This window comes from Limulus polyphemus, unplaced genomic scaffold (genome assembly GCF_000517525.1).
Source record: "Limulus polyphemus unplaced genomic scaffold, Limulus_polyphemus-2.1.2 Scaffold56, whole genome shotgun sequence".
NCBI lineage: Eukaryota > Metazoa > Arthropoda > Merostomata > Xiphosura > Limulidae > Limulus > Limulus polyphemus.
The window spans coordinates 1028747-1041782 of record NW_013665666.1 but is presented as its reverse complement, the minus strand read 5'-3'; the positions used below and the strand labels follow the sequence as shown (position 1 = coordinate 1041782).

General features: G+C 32.6%; 1 protein-coding gene across 1 annotated transcript in view; it reads left to right on the top strand.

The window, feature by feature from the left end:
• The first annotated feature begins 2424 nt into the window (after positions 1-2424).
• LOC106463903 (gamma-aminobutyric acid receptor subunit gamma-3-like) overlaps positions 2425-13036 on the top strand; it is a 74421-nt gene continuing 63809 nt past the window's right edge. Inside the window, exon 1 of the mRNA XM_013923986.2 lies at positions 2425-2656. Coding sequence (XP_013779440.1) covers positions 2568-2656 — 89 coding nt within the window. The 5' untranslated portion in view covers positions 2425-2567. The remainder of the gene's footprint in view (positions 2657-13036) is intronic.

Below are 13036 nucleotides of genomic sequence, written 5' to 3'. Positions count from 1 at the left end.
GCTAGCGTTGAAGTGGATATCTTATCCAACTATCAAATATGTTAACGTTGAAGTGAAAATCTATATTTGATAACGCCCAAGTGGATATTTTATTCATCTATCAAATCTGCTAATGTTCAAATGAACGTTATCTGCTAAGCCTGAAGTAGATATCGCATTCAAAAATTACATCTGTTAACGTTCAAGTGGAAACATTTTTCTTTCTGTTTTTTTCTATTTTTCAAGTGGTGATTTTTTAGCGAACGGTAAAACGGGCCAAAATACAATTTTAATTCAAAATGATAACACTGCGGAATATCGTCTGCTATTAAAATTAAAATTTAGAATTCACAGTATTTTTGTTCAGTTTCGCCTGTATATATATAAAGCCAATACATGGTTTGGGAGGTGGCATTATCTCAAATTATTTCACAATGATTTCCAATATTCATATATATCTCAACTTTTATAATTAATATTTATACACCATTTAATGTACTTGTAAGCTAAAATAATTTTAGTTTTTAGAAGGTTTTATGGTAATGTTCTCATTATTTTTATCACTTAGCCAAGTTAGATTTTTGTCTAATTACATGAGGAGTTGTATGTGTCGCCCTCTAGTGTATTCTTAATTGGAAAAGCTTTAAAAAGTCTTGATGAGAAATAAAATGACCGTAAATTTATGTTTATACAAAATTTTAAACAAAAACGTTTCAACTAAATATCTATAAGGTAATTCCTGGTCATTTTTAGTAGCATTTGGGTCAAAATATCCAATAGAAAAAGAAACTGAATCTGTATGGGATAATGTATATTTGATAAGTTGGTTTGACTTGTATATTCTCCTCCGGTGGGTCAGCGGTACGTCTACGTACTTACAACGCTAAAAACAGGGGTTCGATTCCTCTTGGTTGACACAGCAGATAGCCCGATGTGGTTTTGCTTTAAAACACAGACAAGTGTATCGGTAAGCTAGTTTTAGATTATCATCGTCGTACTTGATGTTATATATGCTACTACTACTTCTATGATTACAGTGGCACATTCCGGAGATAAATACATTAGTGTTTGGTTGGTATTTCACTTTTCGAACATATCAAACAAATATTTTGTTTTTACATTATTCGTCTAAGTACAAGAAATATAAGAGTTAATCAAGGCAGAATTTCTAGCACGCTCCCCAGTGGCACAGCGGCATGTCTGCGGACTTTCAACGCTAGAATCCTGGTTTCGATACCCGTGGTGGGCAGAGCACAGATAGCCCATTGTGTAGCTTTGTGCTCAATTACAAACAAACAAACAATTTCTAGCTCCATTTTTTAAAAATAATAAGACAAATTTACAATGAATCCTGGTAAGAAGTTTTTTTAAAGTATAACTAGGGTAAACAATCTGAGTGAAAAGTACAACTAGGGTAAACCATAAACAATCTGAGCGAGTTACAACGTCCGTCATTCAGGATGCAGCGGTAGTTTTAAAATTACATCATACTAAGTTCGGTATTAAAAAGAAAACAGAACCAAACTAAGTAATAGTGTAAAGCTCTCTTGAGTTTCTATGAGACATTTGGACAAGTTCCATTGTATATAAGATAAAGGAAACAAGCAGAAGCAACTGTTTACGTTCATTAATCTTATTTTTTTTACCTAAAGGTTAGTTTTAAAGAGTTAACAAAGGCAAATGTCACTCTATGCTGTCTCCTGTTATGTGTAAAATTGGAAACGTAGATCAGTTGAGACTGTAACTTAAATTGTGGAGTTCATAAATCATAAAATATATTTCTTTATATAGAGGGGAAAACTCTAAATCAAAAGTTCGAACAAAAACGTCCACTATGTTTTATCGGTACAAAGTAATTATAATGCATTTTTGTGAAATAGTTTGACATTATCATAAGTACTGTTATTGTTATAATCTACACCTGAAGAGTGACAGTAACCTCACGGAGTGATGTAGAGAATAATAAACGTAATATTGGTTTTCAAGCAGCTTGGATAACACACTAAATAGTATATAGTAAAAATAATGAATATACACTCTATATCTTTGTTAAAAATAGAGGTGAATTGTTAAAAATAGAGGTGAAATATTACTAACTATTACAAATACCTTCGTTATCTTATTTTTAAATAGGTCAAACCAGGATTTTAATAACATTTTATGTATTAATACATTTTCTTATGTAACTATACATTTTGCGATTTCAATTCTATTATCAAATTTTAATATTTTAATTTATGCTTTCATTTTTTACGGTAGAAATAAAGTTTAATCAAAAATAAATCAACTTTCAAGCAAGTATGTTTTTGAAAATACGAAGCTTTGAAATCAAGAGCCATCTTAACGTCGCCAGACTCTGACGTCAGTAGTAAACTACAGGAGCAGCACGACACAAGTAACAGTTCCCTTAAATTAGCTATATCTGGTGGTCTGATACCAATGTAGACAGTCGCCGACAAGAGAAATAGTTTTGGCATCTTATCATTGGTGTAAAAGTAAAGTTAGGCTCTACAGAGTTACTTATATTAACCAGTTTCAGGCAAAATAATACAAACTGTACAACAACTTTCGTAAATATCAGTCTCGCTATGAACAGGATGATTTTTAAAATGAACTTTTTATTTTATTCAGTGATAATTGTTATTTTCATATCTGAGGGTGTTTTATCAACCTTCAGGTAAGTACCTAAAGTCTACAATAGGATGTTCTACGTTCCTGACCTGTAGCAAAACGTAATTAGTTTTACTATTTTGTTCCAGTATGAGATGTGTTAATTCCAAGAGATCATTAAACCAGCACCTTTGACCATTTCGTAGGCTAAGGCTATGTAAAAAAAGTGGAATAATTTTATTCATATATATATATATCTAACTCAGTTTCTTAGATAATGGACAATTTTTAATTTTAAACCTGGTTGTCTAACAAAAATGTTAAGATATTGATTTAACGCCTAGATTAATGATGGCATCGTGAGTGTAGACGATTAACATAACCATGTTTGTGATGCAGCAATCAGTGTTGTAACTGCATTTCTTCAATATTGTTTAAAAAGTACATAACCTATATTGTTGGAAGAAAGATAAAATAATTTGTTCTAATACTTTATTGTTTGTTCTCTTTTGTGAATGTATGATTACTTAGAGCATAGTAATATGATTAATTTAATGTAAATATAAACTCGTCCTTGAACCTGTTTATTTGATGTTTTTAGTTGCTAATTCAGAACGACCGGGAAAGAACATGATATTGACATTTGTTTATATGAATCGTATATATAAAACGTTAAAAATAACCTGGGCGACTTTTGCGCACAGAGAGCTTGATCATGTAAGTTCTTTAATATTTATTAGTTTCTTTGCCCTCCATAACAACGTTGACATTCTCAACTAAAATATTTTTACAAATAGCCATATTCTAAAATATTTTTTGTAAGAGCATGTTGACTCCGATTTCTATAATAATCTTACTAACAAAGAAAATCTGAAATTTTTTTCATTGAAAATAAAATTAAATATAAATGCACAAGTGCTTTAAATCAATCTTTAATAGTAACTTATGTAGTCACAATATAATTCTTAAGGTCGGTTTATTTTAGGGAGATTTAATGATTAATCTCAAGTACTTGCGAACGAAAAGGAAGCTAAAATTAAAACATGAAATCAATGTTTCAAACACTATTTAATCAATAAATATGAAATCCAAACGTTAAGTCCAGGGCGTAATTGTTGAAAACATTGATTCTTGTAGTTGAGATAAAATGTCTGAAGAAAAAGGTAATAATAGAAGGATTGATTGTTTGGAGGAGCAAATAGCAGTAAAAATAATTGTCCAGGGGAACCTAATAGCAGGAGGAATTATTGTTAGGAGAAAGCAAACAGTAGAAAGGAGGATAAAAACAATATAAATGATTGTCTGGAGGAAGAAGGATAATTAAACGAAACGAATGCGATAGAGATAGTGTCTCAGAAACCTCAGGCTGAAGAAGCTGGAGTGTTGGGTAAACCAGAGGATTCTTGAGGGAAGTTATCTTCGGTAAGAATGACTGATGGACAAAATCAACAGTAGATGATAAAGTGTACGAAGTGAATAAAATGTATATAGAAGTTAGTGCGTGAAAAGAAAGAAATAACAATAAAAGTATTACTGGATGAAATTGAGACGAGAAAAACGAAATATGCTAAAAATTAGGACGAAAAAAGTTAGACGTCAACAAAAAACAGGAAGAGAAGTTATCAGGAGGGAGAGGGAAAAAAAGTGAACGGATGAAGCTATCATGAACAAGACTGATAACTGGTCGAAGCAAACGTGAGAAGCACGAAGCGTTTGGGTAAGCTAACATTAAGAAGACAATGGTGTGGGTAACGTAACACTAAGAAGACAATGGTGTGGGTAACCTAACACTAAGAAGACAATGGTGTGGGTAACGTAACACTAAGAAGACAATGGTGTGGGTAACGTAACACTAAGAAGACAATGGTGTGGGTAACCTAACACTAAGAAGACAATGGTGTGGGTAACCTAACACTAAGAAGACAATGCACTGAGAGAAAGCTTGCACCAGTAAGAATTAATTGGCACAAAACTAATATTATGAATATGGATTCTTTTTTAAAGTAAGTTGAAAAAGTTGAAGAGTATGAGAAAGTTAAATTACAAATAATAAGTACCGGTAGACAATGAAAACTGAATACGTCTGCCAATTAAAACAAAAGCAATAAAAATCAATCGGCTAAAGTATTCTTTTACTGAGTTGTACGAACCTGAACAGGAGAGTTCATGTTTTCGAAAAGTTTATTGTCAAAAATGTAAAATATGCTTTAAAATTGCTTTCAAAATAACCTGTATTTCTCTGTTTCTCCATTATTCTCTACTGAGGGAACCATCTTTAAAACGTAAGCACACCAAGTGCAGTAGCGATCGCTGGACTGAGTGCTTACAACGTGAGCACTTAGCGACCATAGCCAGCGGGGCCTTACTTTATCACTTGCAAATTTTACTATCAATTATAATAAGCTATATGTATGAATCAATGAACTCAATCTGTATCTGTTTAGCTTAGGCTTTTACGTACATTTTTTTAGTCATACATAAGTATTTATTCTTGAAAGCGAATCACCTGAGGGATGATTGAGAAAGAATATCGATTGATAAAAATAAACTACCTTTTTCCATTTTATCTGGTCAATCTTGTTTCCACATTTTATTTCGCAAAGATCAACCTCAGAACAAAAATGTTATCCACTGTCACTGCTACTTCCAGTTCTTACTCACAGGGCCCGGTATGGCCAGGTGGTTAGGGCGCTCGATTCGCAATCTGAGGGTCGCAGGTTCGAATCTCCGTCCCAACAAACAAGCTCGCTCTTTCAGCCGTGGGAGCGTTATAATGTGACAGTCAATCCCACTATTCGTTAGTAAAAGAGTAGCCCAAGAATAGGCGGTGGGTGGTGATGACCAGCTATCTTCAATCTAGTTTTACACTGCTAAATTAGGGACGGATGGCGCGGATAGCTCTCGTGTAGCTTTGCGCGAAATTAAAAGAAAATAAACAAACAAATAAACAAACTTTTCACAGTCATTCATAAAGATGAGGCACATTTTCCCCATACTTAAACCTATGTAATATTGACAATATCAGTGTAAGTGTCTTAAGATGATGTAACCCAAAAATACGTTAAATCTAAGAACGTTGCATGAAAAAAGAACAATAAAATTCTCCTTTAGCTCAAACACAGCAAAATATAGCAACTTGATACTAATTATACTATGTCATTTTATTCATTTGATATAAAATTGAGTTTACATTCATCTTAGCTTCTAATTCATCACATAATATTGAGTTTAACTTAGATGAATTAGGAGTAAATTTTAATGTAAATTTAGTTGTACAGCATACGAATAAAATGTTCGAATGTTAGTAATGCCAAAATGATATATTTTGCTATGTTTATAAAATATCATCTACTGTTTGAGCTAAAGCAGAAACATGGCTTTTATTTGCTCAAGCAATTTTGGAAGAATTATTTTTGTAACTTATTTTCACATATAATGTCCTATAAAGACTAATGAAAAAATTTGTAATACAAAATAATAGATATAAACTGTAGTGAGGTACTACGAAGTACAAAATCTCCTATAAAGACTAGTGAGAAAACTTGTAATACAAAATAATAGAGATAAATTGTAGTGCATGATACCACAAAGTATAAAATGTTCTAAAAAGCCTCGTGAACTAAAGAATAATACAGATAAATTGTAGTACATGATACCACCAAGTATAAAATGTCTTATAAAGACTAGTGAGAAAACTTGTAATACAAAATAATAGATATAAACTGTAGTGAGGTACTGCCAAGTACAAAATCTCCTATAAAGACTAGTGAGAAAACTTGTAATACAAAATAATAGAGATAAATTGTAGTGCATGATACCACAAAGTATAAAATGTTCTAGAAAGCCTCGTGAACTAAAGAATAATAAAGATAAATTGTAGTACATGATACCACCAAGTATAAAATGTCTTATAAAGACTAGTGAGAAAAACTTGTAATACAAAATAATAGAGATAAATTGTAGTAAGATATTACCAAGTATACAATATCCTATAATGAATAGTGAGAAAAACCTGTAATACAAAAGAATATAGATCAATTGTAGTGCATGATACCACCAAGTATAAAATGTCCTAAAAAGACTAGCGAGGAAAACGTGTAATAAAGAATAATAGAGATAAATTTTAGCGCAAGATATTACTAAGTGATAAAATGTCTTATAAAGAGTAGTGAGAAAAGCTTGTAATTTAAAATAATAGAGATAAATTGTAGCGCATGATAATACCAAGTATACCCCCAGTGGCTCATGCGTTTTGTATATTGGAACATTGTTATGTTTTATTAATTAAAATCTTGGCGTTACAGCCTTTACGCTGATAAAATATGCAGATGCGCATATACTACATAAAAACTATATGTTGATAATTTGATAAAGAATGATTGAAATCAAATCAAATAATGTATGAAGATATTGCAAGTTAAACTCAGAATTTCTGATTATTTTGATCATAATTAATAGCATAAACCGATAGTTTGAGATAACTTTAAGCCTTCTTATCTTGTTGTTTTATTCCAGTGCACTTATTGATCGCATGAACAGTCGATATTGACGTAAATTAAATCACTATACAGATTGGAAGTCTAAAAAACTACAAGTGACTTCAGAAATATTAGGCTTTACTTATTAATATTGTATATAGGAGTATATGTTTATATATATATATATATATATATAAACACGTGCACACACTAACACGCACACAGTAAATTTTCACTTTTGCTTTACTCAGTGCTGACCTCGGTATGTTACAATTAACGTAAACAACTGAACTGGTAGTTGACAATATATCTGTTTGTTACCATTTCAAAGGTTGTTGCGTTGCTAAGCAACTGGTGGCTCAGTAGACTTGGCAATTCGCTGAAGGTCCGAATTCTCTGTAGAATAAAATGTTTTTCTTTTTAAAATTGTTAAGAATAAAAAAGTGTTTGTCATTCAGCGGATATAACACAGTATATACTTTCTTGATAATCATGTATTCACATATGACAGATTAGTTGCGATGACTTCAAGTAATCGGTTTAGAATTAATGGCTAAAGTAAATTCACGTTTCATACTCATAATAAATCTGTACTTAAATAAAGCCGGCAGTAATTAGTGAGATTAGTTACAATTTGTTGCTTATATAGTTAAGGAAACCACTGCATCAGAGTACAGCCACGTAATAATAGTTTACAATGTGACTGAAAGGTCCCGTAAGTAATTCTAGAATTGAAAAGTCTTTAGAGAAGGTATTTAAATTATATATATAGACTTGAAAATAATTACGGAAAAGTGAAGAAAATGCTTATAGAATGCAAATATTAAGGACTTTCTTTCTATTGTATCAAAATGAACTGCACTAGAGCACAGTCACGTAATAATAGTCTACAATGTGAATGGTTGTCATTCCATCCAATCAGAAAGTGCCACATCCGTTTTGAAGCCTAAAAAAAGTATATAACGTCATATTTTGTTCAGTAGTAGTAGTGTAATCTAGATATGGCTCCCAGGACTGAAATTCCGCATGACAAACGTGTAGAAACTAAAGTCTTTTCCCCTCAGTGGCACAGCGGTATGTCTGCGGACTTATACTGCTAGAAACCCGGTTTCGATACTCGTTTCGATAGCCTTTTGTGTAGCTTTGTGTTTAGTAATAAAACAAAAATAAAGTTTTCTCTAGTTAATGATACTCCATGCAAAACATTGCATCAAACTCTAAAGACATAAGTGTTGTTATTTGAAGTTAAGCACAAATCTATACAGTGGTATATCTGTGCTATGCTCACCACGGGTATCGATTAGCATATTAGCATACCACTGTGCCACTGGGGGCAGACTAAGTGTAACAAGATTTGTTGATAATAGAAGCGGTCGTATTAGAAATCTCAAACTCTTCAAATGTGGTATTAAATATTTCAGGATATAATCTTGATGAGATAAGTGACGGGGAAGCGCAGATCTTGCCAACTACTTTCCTATAAAAGCAGGTGTGAATGTTACCTAGAGAACTGTGCATTAGCACGAAGTGGCCTCAATGGAAAGATAATCAAAGTGAACCCCTAAAGTGGGTACAAAACAAAGCTTTTTACAGATTAATCCATATTTATATTGTTTGCCATCGACCAAGTATTCGCTGTAACTCAGACAACGGTGTTGGAGATCTACATAAAACTGATCGCATAGAAATTCTGAATTTTCCCTGCTAAATAGGGATCCCAAACATGTAGCAAATGTGGTAAAATGATACCTGGTGAAAAATAGGCTTCAGTTACGTAAAATATTCCTGTAAATATCAGAAGGTCACAAGGCAACCAAACAATTTGGCAGAATTGTGAGGACATATAGAAAACTATTTCATAAGCATGTGTCAATAAACGTAGGGTATCATAAGCATGTGTCAATAAACGTAGGGTATCATAAGCATGTGTCGATAAACGTAGGGTATTATAAAAAGACTTTTTTTCCCCTATTTTTAGGAATAAATTGATATATTAATGATACGTTGACCATTTTTTTTATGTTGAACTCATTGTTTTAAGACTCATGTATGAACCTCACTAGTATATTTCCATAAATATGTCCAATACTGAACACTTTCGTAATATAGTTATAATTTATGTGTCTCCTATTTCGTTAATATTACAACATTGTTCATAATCGCAAAAAAGTGCCGACTTCATTAAGAGGGTTCTCACGATTATCATCATTCAAGAAAGTAGTTAAAACTAGCCGTATTTAGTTGTTTTAACGGTTTTTTCCTGCAGTTCTTTCCTGAAGCATTTTTCACACAATTCAAATAATCTAAACAAAGCACATATTAAAAATAGAGTTTCATGAAGAATATTTAAATTTCTATTGAACAGAAAATATTCCAACTTTTATATAAAACGAAGTAGACATTATAGGGACGATCTTACTCCCTGCCAATCGAGAAACGACAAAAATAAAACTAACAGTATAACAATATGAGGGTCGCGGGCTCGAATCCTCGTCACACCAAACATATTTGCCCTTTCAGCCGTGGGGGAGTTATAATGTGATGGTCAATCCCACTATTCGTTCGTAAAAGAGTAGCCCAAGAGTTGGCGGTGGGTGGTAATGACTAGCTGCCTTCCCTCTAGGTCTTTCACTACTATATTAGGGACGACTAGCGCAGATAGCCCTTGTGTACCTTTGCGCGAAATTCAACACAAACAAAGAAATAGTAACATTAATAAAAGTCCGAGTGATCATATTAGCTGGATTGTGAATCCGAGGATTCATAGGTCGTTACCATTTGCTGCAAAAAAACGTTCCTCACTTTGCGACCTTTGTGACATAACGGTCAAATCCCATATTCGATCAGATAAGGGTAGTTGAAGAGTTGCGGTGGGCGCTGTTGACCAGCTGCCTACATTCTATTCTATTAGTTTAAAATTAGGGACATTCACGCGCCGATATAACCCTTGTGTGGTTTTTTGCGAAGTTCTGAAGCAAGAAACAAAGAAATATTTCTAGGTTTCTAAAGTTGGTGGCTTTAATTGATCATGTTATTAAATACACAACTTTTAGAAATGATCTTCAACGACTCTTTTTGAAAGTATTTATTATTTTATACCAACTGCTTTCAGATTAGTTGAAAGTTTACGTTTACAAATAATCAATTCTTAGTTTTGTAGTTTCCAACTATCTGTCGGGTGGAATTAAGATTTCGAGAACCACAGTTTACTTCTACTGGAAATATTGAGAACCTCTAGAATGACGTATGCCTCACAAGTAAAAAATCAAGCTATATTTTGAGCTATGATACATAGATTGTGCAAGCCATTACTCTTGCAATTTTTTTATTTATTGATATGGTTAAAAGCTTGAGGGCGATTGTTTTTGTTTTTAAACTGTAAAGAGGATATTAATATTGTATTTTCTGCAGGTGAAAGTAAGGCAGGTTTCCATAACGGTTAAAGAGAAGCGAGTATTTTCACCATTATATGATAATTTTGTAAAAAAAAACAACCATATTAATACAGTGCTGACCATAATTGTGTTTTAATAATCAAACTGCAAGGTAAGATTAGTTTACATTTTATGACAGAATCTCTAGAAACGAACAAAGAAAAAATAATTCATTGTAAAGTTGCTTTCATACAGGTGACGTGGAAGTTGTAGAGAAATCAGCGCACGAGCTATTTTTTTATTTTATTGGTTTTTGTTGTTGTTGTTGTTTTTTGTAGAGGAGCAAGATGAAATTTTCATGAACAAAATGGGCTTGTTGTGTGCATGGCTTCGTGTACTCAATAAACTTCTGTGTGAAATGCTCCAATCTCTCCAAAAAGAACATTCCAGCTTTGCTATTTTGGTACTCTACCCTGGAACGGAAATGTAAAAAGGACATCATTTGATCTATACTAGCATTTTACAGTATGCCATTGTTTTACCTCAAAATAAAACTTGATGATGATAAGACAAAGAGTATAAAGCAGAGAGAAATGTGAAAGAGAAACTTCGTGTATTTATGGTTGAACAGTTAAAAAAAATAACACGCTCAAACAAATAAGATTTTAAGTTTTTTTTTAGAAGTTTAAGAGACTGATGGTCTTCACCATTCGAATGTCAAAAGTGGTTTGTTATTGATGATAATCAGTGTTTGTGTCACTATTTTAGTACGCATCTGCCAGCTTCAAAACGCGAGAAACAATATTTTCGACAGATGATAAACTGTTTAATATATACATACGTTGTTATCTGTTTTAAAAACAAATTTATTCAATATTAAAACTAGTGTATTCGGAGCATTTGAAAAAAACGGAATATTTAGTCCCTATAGAAGTATAAAGTTATACCAGGTCTACTATTTAAACTGTTTCTAAATGTACCATGGGCTGAGTGCTGTCTTTTAGTTAAAATACCACACTGTGGAGCTGAAATTCACTTGCTAGCATCCCATTACCAGATAAAAACAAAAGTTGCGCTCTGCATTTTGGGGCTGTGGGTGCGTTATAAGAGTAACGGTCATTTCTCAGTATTCAGTTTGATAAGAGTAACTCAAGAGTTGGCGACAGATGGTGTTGTCTAGCACCGTTCTCTCTAGTCTATCGCTTCAAAATTCGGGAAAGCTAGCGCATATAACTCTCGAGTAGCTTTGCGCGAAATCCATCAAAACTAAGAAACATCAAGTGTTCCAAAGATTGGTTTTGTTGCCATTCATCATAGTCGGATTCTTATTTTAAGAAGTTAAACTTAGAATATTAACACCTTATTCAACGTAGCACAACCAATGAAATAAGAGACAAGAATATTCATATAAAGATATTAGGATCTGAATGATATGAAAGCACATCTGGATTTCTCCAAATTTCTGTAAAATTATTAAGCTTTCTCACTTCGAGATCAATCTTTAGTTTTCCTTAATATCGTGGATTTTAGATATAATTTCTTACTTTAGGAGGATATTATAAAACAGTGTGTAGTAAAGTATTGCGAAGTGATCTAGTACAAATATTGCATAATAATTCTAGAGTTACTGGATCATATTTATTTAGCATGGGTACTACATTATAACTACAGGATATCTGTAATTAAATTTACAATTATCATTTGTACATGGAGAGTGGTGTCAAAACCCCTTTTTCCCATCTAATTATGAATTAATATCAATAATTAGGGTAAATCAATGTTACCAAATAATAATAGTTACTAATTAACGTAAGGTGTTGTATTCTAACATGTTATACCAAAAAACAAACATTTTTACTTGTGCGAAACAAAACCTATCGACACTATTTTTGTGATGCCTTGTAGGGTTTCTTCATCAGTGAATAAAATCTCTGGCCCCTGATGTAAAACGTTAAACCTTTAAAAAGCCACTCGTGATGGAAATGCTCTATTTTTGTTAGGTTTAGTGATTTGTTATCTGGTGTACTTAGTATGTAACGAAATCGCCTTGAGACAATGATCTAACTAAAGGCACTCTAGTGTACGTTTTGTTCTTGAGAATAGCTCAAGTATTAAGTTAAAGATAAAAATATTCACATCATAGGAAACAAGATAAATTACTGAGTTGAAAAACAAACAAGAGAGAATTCTCAATAGCCGCGGCACTTGAAATATTTTTAGGCAGGATTATAGTAAATTAATCTATGATACCTTTCTTTCATTTTTATTAGCTATATTTTTGTGCGCCAGCAATATCAAGTGTGGGGCGCGCGTATACACAATCCGATTTTATTACTCATCAGGAAATCTATCAGCCTACTATCAAATTGAGTTTTTTTAGGTAGGATTAGAGTAAATTAATCTTTGAGACCTTGGGCGTGGTCAAATACACCAATAGAAAGGATTTGACCTTCTGAGTCCAAAACTGTAATTAGACCTCAAATCAATCAAGAGATGATGGAGTTATGAGCTAAAAGTTTGTACTTGAAAAAAAAACTCGGAGCCGTTCTATGAGCCGCTATACCGCTGCTAAAAATAGTATCAGTAAAGATAACA